Here is a 13,040-nt window from a genome sequence, read left to right as displayed (position 1 = left end):
GGCTGTTCACACTGAGCAGGCTCTGAGTAAAGTCAAATAAATGGACCCTGCAGAGTGGGGTCTTCTAGGGAACTACCAGATAGATGAGATAATGACAGTTCTTTCAGTATAAAAGCTGTGAAGGAACTCTAGTCTGATTTGCCCTTTCCAGCAGCTCCAGACTGCTGGCTTTCATTATGACTGTGGGCTGTTGGTTTCTAAGGCTATCACAGAGCTGGAGAGAAGAGGATGGACATAGGGCAAGTTAGAATATCACAAAGCATGCTGTTCCTACTTAGCTGTTTTCCTTGAAAGTATAGATTTCATTTTTTTTCCCAAATGACATATTAAATTCAATGTAATTTCAGTTTTTGGGTGAAACTTGTCAAAGTGATTCTGAAATGTATGTGCAAATGCAAAGGCACAAGAATCACTAAAATATTCCAGAACAAGATGAGGCTGGGTGCCAGTGGCTCACGCCTGTCAATCCTAGCTACTCAGGAGGCAGAGATCAGGAGGATTATGGCTTGAAGCCAGCCTGGGCAAATAGTTTGTGAGGCCCTATCTCAAAAAAAATCCTTCACAAAACAGAAAGGACTGTTAGAGTGGCACAAGGTGTAGGCTCTGGCTTCAAACCCTAGTACTGTAAAAAAACAAAGAACAAGATGGAAGGAAATTGACCAAGCAGAAGTAAGTGCTACTGTGGAATAAGAGAAGGTAAGGTATATAGTTACCAGTATAAATAAGCCAATGAAATGTTTTTTACTCTTATATTTTATGTTACCTTTTAAAAATAGCATAGCAAGATTGGGTGTGCAAATTAAAAATCTTTGTCTTTTGAGAGCTTTACCACTTTATTTTTTTAAGTACTGATATGTTTAACATGTATTTGCAACCTTATCTTGTGCTTTCTGATTCCCTCGTTTTTGTCTGTATTTTCTCCTTGTTTCGTATTTCTTGTTTTTTAAGGTAAAATTTCCTCATTCCATTGGTTTCTGTTTTATTTCAGTTGTTTGAATGTTTACTCTACTTTTGAACATGATGTTTAATTTAGCCACATACAGAGTTACTCTGTACTTTTATTTCCTCTCTAAGCAATATGAAGTCCTTAGAACACTGAATCTCTAAATTACCACTTGATGTGTCCAGTATTAGGTTATCTAATTTTTTTTAGATCCTTTTTTGTTTGTTTGCTTTTGCTTTTTGAGACAAGGTCTCACTACGTAGGCCAGGTTGGTCTCAAGCTCACAATCCTCTTGCTTCAGTCTCCCCAGCACGGGGTTACAACCATGTACCACCATGCCTGGATAGCTTTTTATTTTGAAACAGTTGTGGATCCACAAGACATTATTGAAGATCCTCTCTTGCTTCTGTCATTGCTAGTGAAAGATCAGTGTCAGTATTCCTTTCTAGTTTGTCTGTCTTTTCTCTCTGGTTCCTTTTAGGATCTTCTTCATTTTTGGCACTCTATAGTTACACTATTAGGGCTGTTGTATTGCACAACTCCAAAGAGTACACACCATCCACCACCCGTGTGGTGTCTGGGTGACTAGTTTCCTCTGGAGTTGTACAGCACAATTCTTTGTGCTTCCTATCAGTAAGGATTTGTAGATCATCCCACTTCATTTTCTGTTTATCTTATACCATCTTTCATACATCCCCTTTTCCCTCTGGGCTACATTCCTGATAATTTTTTCAGATTTATCTTCTCATTCAAAAAGTCTCTTTTCATTTCTATCTAGTCTGCTATTTGACATGTCCATTGAGTTTTTCCATTATGTATTTTATTTCTAGAAATTCTTTTTCCAATCTATTTGAACATATTTATTAGTCGCTTCTCATATTTTTGATTTCTTTCATGATTTTAAATGTGAGCATATTAATGTTCTGTATTTGATAACTTTAATAGCTAACATTTTTATGGCCTGATTCTGAAGGTTTTAGTTTTGTTTTTTGAGATACAGTCTTGCTATGTAGCTCAGATTGGCCTCAAACTCGAGAGCTTCCTGTCTTAGCCTCCTGAATGGTGGGATTATACACATGCCTTACTACAGCTCTACTGGAATTTTTTTCATAGCCTCCTTTTTCTTTGAACTCAGGGAATTCTTTGAGATTTGTGTTAAGTGTTGAAGGTGTGGGTTGGATTGGATTTAACCTTTTTTTAAAGATAGAAATCATGTTTGCTCTTACCAGTTTCCCGGGGCACAACCAATTAGGACTATACTAAATTTAGGCTGAAGATTTCTGAGACCTTAGATTTAGTATGAATTTGGACCCTAAGTTTATGTGACAATTGTCCTGTACTTACTTACTCATTATTAAAGAAGACTTTTTTTTCTCCCCCATCTCTTCCCCAGAGCCAAGGCCAAGAAAGATATTTTTCCCTGCTGACTCCCTTTGAAGAGGATATTTCTGTTTAATTCACCTTTTCATTTTAGTTTTGTCTCCACATGAGGGCGTTGGCTCTAACTTAACTATTTTGTAGAGACCTAAGGTTGCCCCAGCTCTTAAAACCCAGGGTGTATTTATCAAAGTGTAGGTAGATGCACTTAGGGCAGCAGTTTCAACCTTGGTTACCTCTTTGTATTCATGCACCTGCCTTTAGTTTGGCCTCTGAGGGCTCTCTTTACTCTTTTATAAGATAAGCTCTAAATTTTAAAGGATTGATATATTTTTTGCCCATCATTTCCTTTTTTTGGGGATGACACTGGGGTTTTGAATTTAGGGCCTATGCTTGTTAGGCAAGGGTTCTCCTACTTGAGCCACGCCTCCAGCCCTATCTATCTTCTGTTAGAATATTTTAACATGACTAAACTTTTATTTTTAGATACCTATTACCCTTTTGTAATCCCAGCTACTTGGGAGGTAGAGATCAGGAGGATCCAAGTTTGAATCTAGTCAAAAAAGTTAGCAAGACCCCATCTCAATTAGTAAAGCTAGGTGGTGTGGTAGCTTGTGTTTGTCATCCCAACTTGTTCTGTAGGAGAACTGTGGTCCAGGCCCTGCTTGGGCAATGTACCAAAAAATAAAATCTAGATGTCGGGAGTATTTCTTAGGGATTATTTTAGGCTGTTCTCAGTGTTGTCTAGTATCCTGAGTATGTTTAAATATTCAGCCTGAAACATGTAGAAAGTTACCTGTTAGTAAAACAGCTAAAGTGATCTACTTGAGGGAATGGAATATACTTTTTCAAATTTCCTGGTCTTGCCAACAACATCCTTTTGATAATATTTAATTTTAATAAGAACAGTACAAGGTAATTTGCAAATGATTAAGGCATGTTGTAAAGAAATTGACTTTTCTTCTTCACTGTGCTTTATCCAGTAACTTTTTTTTTTCCAGTTTACCAAGCATTGGACAGAACCAAATGGTCAGGAGTCTAAATCATTAACTCCTGTGTTATGTAGAGCATCTGCAAATAAATTAAAGAACAAAGAGAATGTATATACTCCTACATCGGCTATAAAGAATGAAGAGTACTTTGTATTTCCTGAGCCAAAGACTCCGGCTAGTAAGAACCAGCAAAAAAGAGAAATACTCACTACACCAAATCGTTACACTACACCCTCAAAAGGTATTTGCTAAATGAATTAAGCAATGATTAAGAAGCTTCAGGTGTGGTGGCTGATGTCCATAATCCCAGCTACTTAGGAAGTGGAGATCAGGTTTGAGGTTAGCTCAAGCAAAAAAAGTTAGCAAGACCCCATCTCAACTAGTAAAGCTAGGTGTGGTGGCTTGTGCCTATCATCCCAGCTATGAGGCAAGGCTTACATAGGAGAATAGTGGTCCAGGTTCGTCCTGGGCAAAAATGTAAGACCCTGTTCAAAAAATAACTTAAAAGGGGCTGGGAACTTGGCTCAAGTGGTTCTATCCTGGTAACACTAACACACACACACACACACACACACACACAGCAGCTTCAAATTTCATTTTTCTTACTTTGTTAAATAGTGGGCCAAAGATTACTAGCATTGCTCTTAGGGGTTTTTGGAAGTCAGCTTGCCTTTTTAGCATGTTATATGCATTAGTTAGAATGGAAGCATAATACTTCTGATTTTTCTCAAATGATACTGTTTTTCTCTTTCACATTTATAAAATTGAATGATAGTACCACAGGATATTAAAACTGAAAGGCAAGTTAGAGTTTTATCTAATTAGAGTCTTGAGACTCAGAGGATTGAAGTGATTTGCTTAAGGTCATGCAGCCAGGTTTAGGCTTTGCTTGCTTATTTACCCCATTTAGCCTAAGTATCTGCTGAGTCCTTCTTACTCATCTGGATCTCTGAGATGGATCTGGATTCTGGTTCTGTTCTGCTCTTTTGGAATACTGCCTAAACTCAGCAGGCAGAGTAAGCTGTGATGCTCTCCCAGATATTACAACTCTCATTTCCTTTGGTTTCCTCTTCAGTGTAATGATCACCAGTTATTTAAACTGTTTCCTTTATAGCACTTAGTGTTTTGTGGTTCCTGGTCTTATCTGGACACATTCTACTTTGTCAGTGTGCCTCTTAAAATACAATGTCTAGAAGTAAACTTTGTTTTTTAGGATAGGGTTTCACCCAGATAGGACAATACACGTCATGACAGCAGAGACTCTGCCATGTTTACTTCAGCCTTTCACTGTATGTAGTAGGGTCATATTTGCTAAATGAAGGAATACTTGATCTAGCTTGTGTCACTTTTAAAATGACACTTAAGCTTTATTACCCCTTTCCCCAGCAATTGTGGCCTTCTCTTGAGTTATATTAAATACTAATGAACACAAACTCTTAGCATTGCCATATGAACTACAGCTAAGCCACTTCCTACCATTGTGCTTCTAGTTTGCTAACAGGACTCATAGGCAGTTCAAGAGATCGATTTTCACATGAAGATATTATGGAAGACTTTGCCTAGATGCTTGCTAGGGTTCCATTACTATGGTAAATGGCATTTTCTATTTCATAAGCTCTTAATACTTTCCCCCAAATGTGAGGCCAGTTTGGTATGATGTTGGGTCCTTGTGTATGTGAGCTTGTTATGAGGGTTCATTGAGATAATACATCTACACACAGTAGGGCCTCGAGTAGCTATTATTTTATCTTTTGCCAGTGAGGTGTTCTCCCTTTTTTGTTATTTCTGTTAATATAAGTACAACATCCTTTATGAGTCATGGAGTTGGAGAGGGAGATAAGATGCACCTTAGGGATTTTTTTAACCTTTTGACAATACAGTTCCTTTCATTATACATACGTACGTAAATATAACTTTTTATGTTACTGAAGATTTTAAATGTATGTAGGTAGTTTAGAACTTACTTTGTAATCTTTGAAGTGTCATCAGTTTACACATCTTGTCCCTATAAGATTGTGTTGGTCAAAAGCTATTATTGGCTGTTTTTCTTTAAACATAAGAGCTGGGTAAGGGAGCAAGTGGCTGAAGCTATAATAGATAGCTTCCATTAGTGCTTTTTACTTTTGCTGTGAGTTATTTTTGACATAAGCATTAATTTCATTTTTGTGACTCCTGTACAATCCAGTCAATAGTAGCTGTCAGAGAGCATCTGGATGGAAGTACACACTCCCATACGCAAAGATGAGGACTGTTTTTTGCAAGTATTTCTGATGGCTCTTATTTTCTAGTACTTATAAAACTAGGGAGAATAGAGTAGAGCCTAATAGCTATAAACAACACCAAACCCCAGATTTAAAAAAATCTCCTTTTGAAAACTTGATGTCATATCTTTGTTATTATAAAGTAAATATCTCTAAAGTGTATAAAACCATTAGATCAAGAACAAAAATTAATCACTGGCAACCAGATTTGTTCCAAACTATCTGGGGTGAAAATACCATACTAGAGCAAAGTTCTGGAACAGTGCATACAAAAAGAAAAAAACCAAACAAAGTTCACACCTCTTAAATAATTTGTCAAGCTTTTCCAGGGGATTGATCTCCTTGCCTAACATGAGCTAAATAGGGCTGTGAATTTGAATTAGCACCTTTTGATACTGTATCAATTAAAGGCATAACTTGGGCCTTTACAGAAATACAGATTGACTTTAATTTATAGAAAGGAGAATCAGGACTAGTGGAGTAGCTCAAGTGGTAAAGTGCCTGCCTAATAAGCACAAGGCCCTAGTTCAACCCCCCCCGCCCAGTGCCACCAAAAAAAAAAAAAAGAGAGAGAGAGAGAATCATTAATCATGAAATCTATATTTATATGATCTATTTAGATGTATTCATGGTATTTATAGTAAAACAAGTATGGCTTCAATTTATGGTAAAAGAAGAATCCTATAGAAATTTTGGAACATAATATGTCAGCTACATATGGTTTGTGTCTGTTTTGTTTTTCTAATAGCTCGAAACCAGTGCCTGAAAGAAACCCCAATTAAAACACCAGTAAATTCAGCAGTAACAGACAAGTTAATGACAGGTGTCATTAGCCCTGAGAGGCGGTAAGTGTTATTTTTCAGACTCTTTGTTCTTTAGTGTATGTAATGAGATTTTTCATGTATGAAAACCTGATTAAGGAGAACCATGACATAGATGTTGTTAGAGACTACACAAATGTCTGTTGCATGAGGACGGTCTATGATCATTATTGGAGCTGTTGCCTGTGCTATCCTTACAGAACAAAATCATGAAACTGATCAGCAGTTGGTCTGGCAAGCTGGCAAGACAGTGGCTCTGCCTCCAGCCATGTAGTTCCCTCTCTGAGGCCCACCCTCCTCTACTTTTCTGTCAGTAGTGTATAGGTATTCACTAATATACGGCATTCCCCAAATAGTAAGGCACTAAGATGGCTAATCTTGACTGTCAACTTGATTGGATTGAGAAGTGCCTAGATTAGTGAAGCACACCCTGGGTGTGTCTTTGAGGGTGTTCCAGAGAGAATTGACTGGGAAGGAAGACCCACTCTGTATGTGGGTGGCACCATCCCCTAGGCAAAAGTGGGAAAGGGAGAAAGCCTGTTACTGTAGACATTCTGTCTCTCTGCTTCTTGGCTACCATGAGGTAAGCTGCTACACTCTGCCATGCTTCCCTGCCATGATGGACTAAAACCACAAGCCAAAATAAATCCTCTTTTTAAATTGTTTCTCTCAGGTATTTGTCACAGTGATAAAAAGGTACTAACTGTTGTTTCAAAGAAAACCCAGATATTTTGACTGAAAAGTTCCAAGGCATCAATGACCCTTCATTGTCTTTCATAACTTTTTTGATCATGGTCCATTTGGGGACAATTTAGGGGTTTAGAATGTGAACTGCGTAATATATACTATGAAATATATTAATTTTCTTGATGCCACAATGGTATTGTGGTTGTATAAGAAAATGTTCAAGCCTAAACGTATGGCTCAAGTGGTAGAGCACCTGCCTAGCAAGCACAAGCCCTGAATTCTAACCCCCCCAAAAAAAGGAAAAGTTCTCTTTCATTGCAGGTGTATACTGAAGTATTTCAGAGTGAAGTATCATAATATCTTCAAATGATTCAGCAAATATATATGTATTTTATGTATTATCTATATACATAAAGAAAGCCAGTGTAGCCAAATATTAACAATTGTTGAATCTAGGAGCACATACGAATTTCATTGTAATAGTCTTCCCACTTTTCTCTATATTTGACATTTGAATTTTAAAAAGGAAGGGCAAAATAGTTTTACTAAGTGACAGTTGGGTGGGGGAAAGGACTGGGTCCTCTCTAGTGGGAGATGATTTTATTCCCCCTGAGGAGGAGATGGTCTGGTCCTGGCATTCCTGACTGGGCACCATTGTTTTTAAAGGAATAAAAGTAGGAAGCCCAGAGTTACTCATGCTTTATTGTTTTTTTTAGGTGCCGCTCAGTGGAATTGGATCTCAACCAGGCACATATGGAGGATACTCCTAAAAGAAAAGGAACCAAAGTGTTTGGGAGCCTTGAAAGGGGATTGGATAAGGTTATCACTGTGCTTACCAGGAGCAAAAGGAAGGGCTCTGTCAAAGATGGGCCAAGAAGGCTAAAGGTAAGTGGACTGGAATTCTTTTCTTCCCTCTCCTCCCCTCCCAATAAATTTGGTGGGGAAGGAAAGGAGAAATAAGCTTTTAGAAGATATAAAATACTTCCTCTCCTCTTGAGTTCTCTCTGAGCATTCATTCAAACATCAAATGAATGACATTTGTGTCTGGGGAAAGTGGAGGAAGAAAGAGGTGAAAGGGTAAATAAAACGCATCCCATGCGCTTGAGGAACTCATAGCAAAGCGATGAAAGCAGGCCAGGACATTGTTCTGACCCTTAGCTTGGTGCTGAATAATAAAAGCATGTTCTAAGAGGGTGGATCCCAGAAAAGGGTTAAGATTGTAGTAGGGTTCTTATGATTTGGGGGATGGGCCCGTATTTATTAGTTCTTGCACAAGCCTCATATTGAGCAATTTTCAGTGGTTTGGAGAATAGAAAATGCTGAGCTATTGGACAGAAGGGTGCTTGAGAAGAGAATGTTCTGAGATTCCACTTATTCCCCATCTCAAAATAGAAGGTAGCACTTACCCATTAGTTTTCCTTGCCTTGTTGAATTTAGTAGCGCACTGAGGAGTTTTAAGTTATATGTGGCTGTTAGGTGTATTTTATCCTTTTATTCTGAGATATCTGTAGTTGGAAACAGGAAGTATTTCAAAACCTAACTTTGAGATTTAGGAAACCATGGTACCATTTCACTGAAAAACATTAAATAAATTTAAGGAAACTTGCTCAAATATATATGTGTGTGTGTGTGTGTGTGTGTGTGTGTGTGTGTGTGTGTGTGTGTGTGTGTGTGTGTGTGTGTATATATGTTACTGAGAACCTAAGCAGTTATCAAATTCTAATAGGTAATGTTCTAAAAATGTTCCCCTTTGTAAATTGTTTGGAACCTGAATGCATTGTAGGGACTGCTGTGGTGTTAGCTGACTTTTTAAATTTTTACATATTTGACAGTACTGGGGTTTAAACTCAGAGCCTCACACTTGCTAGGCAGGTGCTTTAACCACTTGATCCACTCCACCAGCCCTGTTTTGTATTGGGTATTTTTGAGATAAGGTCTCTCGAGCTATTTGCTTTGGCTGGGTTTGAACAGTGATCTTCCTGATCTCTGCCTCCTGAGTAGCTAGGATTATAGGTGTGAGTCACAGGTGCCCAGCCTTAATTGACTTTTTAGGTAGTCGCTCAGTACTTCCTACATATAGGGTTCTAGCAGTAGCATTTTATACTTGACTTTCTCCTTTTTTTTTTTTTTTCTTTTCCATTGGTGAAATCTGGAGCTAGTGACTACTGGGGCAACCTCTCAGAGACATCTACAAACAGGTTGCTGTATTGCATCTAAAACACTACTGATAAAACATGTTGTTCCAACATTAATGATCATTATTACCTCAGTGTTCAGTATTTTAACCCCAATTTAGAAGAGCCACAGTCTTAATTACACAAATTTAAAGATCTGAAACTTGATCTAACTTTGGAAAGAAGTCTGTATAGCCCAGGCTGGCCTTGAACTTGTCCTGTTTTAGCCTCTCAAGTGCTGGGATTACAGATGTACTGCACCATGTCCGACTTTTAACTCATCTTAATGCTTTAAGTTTTTGCAGAACTGAAGGACTTGCTTTAGGAAACTAGTCTCATCTTTTCCACCAACCTCTGTATATATTATTATTATTATTATTATTTTTGTTATTATTATTGGTGATACTGGGGTTTGAACTCATGGCCTTGTGCTTGCTAGGCAGGCACTGTACCACTTGAGCCACACCACTAGCCACCAACATTAAAAAATCATAAACTTGCAGAAAAGTTGAAAGAATAGTATGATGAACACCTTAGATTTTAAGATCACAAATCATATGCCTTTAAGCCCTCTCTTAGGAAGTGGTGTATAAAAATATAAAATTTGAATAATTAATTAGGGTTCCTCTTCCTTTGTTTTATTTGTTTGAGGCAGGGTCTCATTTTGTAGCCCAAGCTGGTCTCAAACTTGCCATCCTCCTGCCTCAGCCTCCTGAATGCTGGGATTACATACTCAGTTAGGAATTATTCTTTACTTTACAAAAGCATAATTTAAATTGTGATTTAGAAGCATTCAATTAATTATTTCTTGATAGAGCCAATTTAGTTTGGTGAAACTAGAAGTCAGTTCCATCTGGGCTGTGCTGCTTGTTCCCTTTTGAACTTGAGGCTGAGTTCAAAATGAGTGTGGCCATTTGCCACACCTTCACAATGTCTGTCACATTGGCACATCATCTCCACTGTTGTTTATTTTCCTGTACTTGGGAGGTACAATGAAGGACCTTCGGAATGCTTGGCAAGCACTGTTCTCCTGAAATACATTGGTAGCCCTCTTTATAAAATGAGATTTATAAAAGTATAATTGACATACAATAAACCTATATTTATTTATTTATTTATTTTTATTTTATTATTCATATGTGCATACAAGGCTTGGGTCATTTCTCCCCCCGCCCCCACCCCCTCCCTTACCACCCACTCTGTCCCCTCCCTCTCCCCCCCCACTAAACCTATATATTTAAAATGCACAATTGTTCTTTGATATTGCACATACACACACATGAAGCACTACAATCACCACTGTCAAGACAGTTAAACTTTTTAAACTTAAATTTATTTAAAAGGAAACCATGTATCATTAGTTCTTCACAATTATATTTTTATAAGTCAGTTTGGAACAAATACATAAATATTCAAGAAAAAATATGTTTCCTTTTGCCACTTAGAGTTTTCTTGTATATCACTGATGATTTATATCACAGTGTGAGTAACTCTTTCTTAAAAAAAGTAGAGTCACAGAAACTGATTTTGTTGGGTAGTCAACTACTAGGAAAGCAGGGATTTTTGTCCTTCTCCAGGACCTACTAAAACAGTGCCTGGCACGTAAGTAAGTAGCTAATAAGTGGTTGTTGAATGAATTAAAGGATGGATACCAGTTAAGAATGAAATTAAGCTGGGCATCAGTGGCTTACACCTATATTCCTAGCTACTTGGGAAGCTGAGTTGGGAGAATTGTGGCTCAAGAATAGTCCAGGCAATTGGTTCAAGAGATTCCATCTCCAAAATAACCAAGCCAAAATGAACTGGATGTGTGGCTCAAGTGGCAGATTGCCTGCTTTTCAAGCATGAAGTCCTGCGTTCAAACCCCAGTTCCACCAAAAAGAAATTAACTGGGTACGGTGGCATTCACCTGTATTCCCAGTATTTGGGAGGCTGAGTCAGGGAGACTCAGGAGTCTGAGGCCAGCCTGGGCTACATAGTGAGACCCTGTCTTAAAAAAACAACAACAACAAAAAGAAAGAAAGAAAAATTATTTCTCTTGTGTTCTCAATGAGAGGAAAATAACTTGACTTTTTAAAAAGTTATATTCACCTCCTTGTAGAATTTTCATAGAGTCAACTCCTGAAATTTTGTAATAGTCTTTAAATAATCCAGAAAACATATCCGACTATATACAAAGCAAACTTTCTAGGGCATTTGTTTCATCTTCCCACAGTTTACATTTCAGGACTATTAATGTCTCTGTCCTGGTGTGGGAAGGGAGAAACAGGGAAATCTCAGACAGATGGATAGCTTGATGCCGTTTAATATTTACTTCACTGAAAAGAAGATGAAGAGGAGAGGAAGATGAACATATAAAGTGGATAATATGGGTGGAGTTCCTCATAAATGTCATTTCTCCTGATGGCCCCAGTTCTGTCCTAATCCACCTGAGAGCTGACTGTCTAGTCCTTCATTTTCTTGAAATATTTGTTTGAAAAGGTGTTACATTGAGGAGTTTTACAACTCTGGGTCCAGTAGAGTGGTCTTTTGTGTTGATGTAAGGATTTACTTCTCACCTCTTTTTTTTTTTTTTTTTTTTTAAGCTTCACTATAATGTGACTACAACCAAATTAGTGAATCCTGATCAACTCTTAAATGAAATAATGTCTGTTCTCCCAAAGAAGCATGTTGACTTTGTACAGAAGGGGTAAGAACCATACTTACTGTCTTATGGACTTGAAACATATGTGGGTTGATTCTCTCCTCCTGCCTTGCCACTTAAAAAAAACCTTCCTACCGCTTTTTTTTTTTTTTTAATGTTTTATTGGATACATATTAATTTTATGAAACAGAAAGTCAAAATGGATGGAATATAAGTTTTATACCATGTTGCTTTTTAGTTGCACTTCCTTAAAAGAAAATGTGCACTATTAAACATTTTCAATATAAAAATTTCATATATGCACTGTGCTCCTAATATTTTTTGCATTATAACATAAATATGCAGCACTACTGGATTATGAAAATTACACATTTAGTCTTATAAGTACTGTTTCAGTGTTATGCAAATTTCCTGAGTTTACCAGTCTGATGTTTTCTCATTTTTAACAAATTGTTACTCTGTTTTTTTTTTTTTTTTGGAGACTGGGTCTTGCTGTGTAGCTCAGGCTGGTCTTTTTTTTTTATTTTATTATTTTTTTTTGTCATTTTTCTTTTATTATTCATATGTGCATACAAGGATTGGTTCATTTCTCCCCACTGCCCCCACCCCCTCCCTTACCACCCACTCCGCCCCCTTCCTCTCCCACCCCCAATACCCAGCAGAAACTATTTTGCCCTTATTTCTAATTTTGTTGTAGAGAGAGTATAAGCAATAATAGGAAGGAACAAGGGTTTTTGCTGGTTGAGATAAGGATAGCTATACAAGGCATTGACTCACATTGATTTCCTGTGTGTGGGTGTTACCTTCTAGGTTAATTCTTTTTGATCTAACCTTTTCTCTAGTATCTGTTCCCCTTTTCCTATTGCCCTCAGTTGCTTTTAAGGTATCTGCTTTAGTTTCTCTGCATTAAGGGCAACAAATGCTAGCTAGTTTTTGAGGTGTCTCACCTATCCTCACCCCTTCCTTGTGTGCTCTCGCTTTTATCATGTGCTCATAGTCCAATCCCTTGTTGTGTTTGCCCTTGATCTAATGTCCACATATGAGGGAGAACATACAATTTTTGGTCTTTTGGGCCAGGCTAACCTCACTCAGAATGATGTTCTCCAATTCCATCCATTTACCAGCAAATGATAACCTTTCG

At 37.7% G+C, this 13,040-nt stretch overlaps 1 protein-coding gene across 5 annotated transcripts in view; it reads left to right on the top strand.

Annotated features, from left to right (window-relative positions):
• Melk (maternal embryonic leucine zipper kinase) overlaps positions 1–13,040 on the top strand; it is a 114,498-nt gene that overhangs the window by 96,577 nt on the left and 4,881 nt on the right. For all 5 annotated transcript variants that reach the window (XM_074051451.1, XM_074051450.1, XM_074051453.1 and 2 more), the window contains 4 exons: positions 3,322–3,553; positions 6,322–6,418; positions 7,798–7,966; positions 11,841–11,944. In XM_074051451.1, the coding sequence (XP_073907552.1) occupies positions 3,322–3,553; positions 6,322–6,418; positions 7,798–7,966; positions 11,841–11,944 (602 nt within the window). The remainder of the gene's footprint in view (positions 1–3,321; positions 3,554–6,321; positions 6,419–7,797; positions 7,967–11,840; positions 11,945–13,040) is intronic.

Source organism: Castor canadensis, chromosome 13, assembly GCF_047511655.1.
Source record: "Castor canadensis chromosome 13, mCasCan1.hap1v2, whole genome shotgun sequence".
NCBI lineage: Eukaryota > Metazoa > Chordata > Mammalia > Rodentia > Castoridae > Castor > Castor canadensis.
The sequence above is the reverse complement of the archived record's forward strand: the minus strand, read 5'-3'. Positions and strand labels throughout refer to the sequence as shown.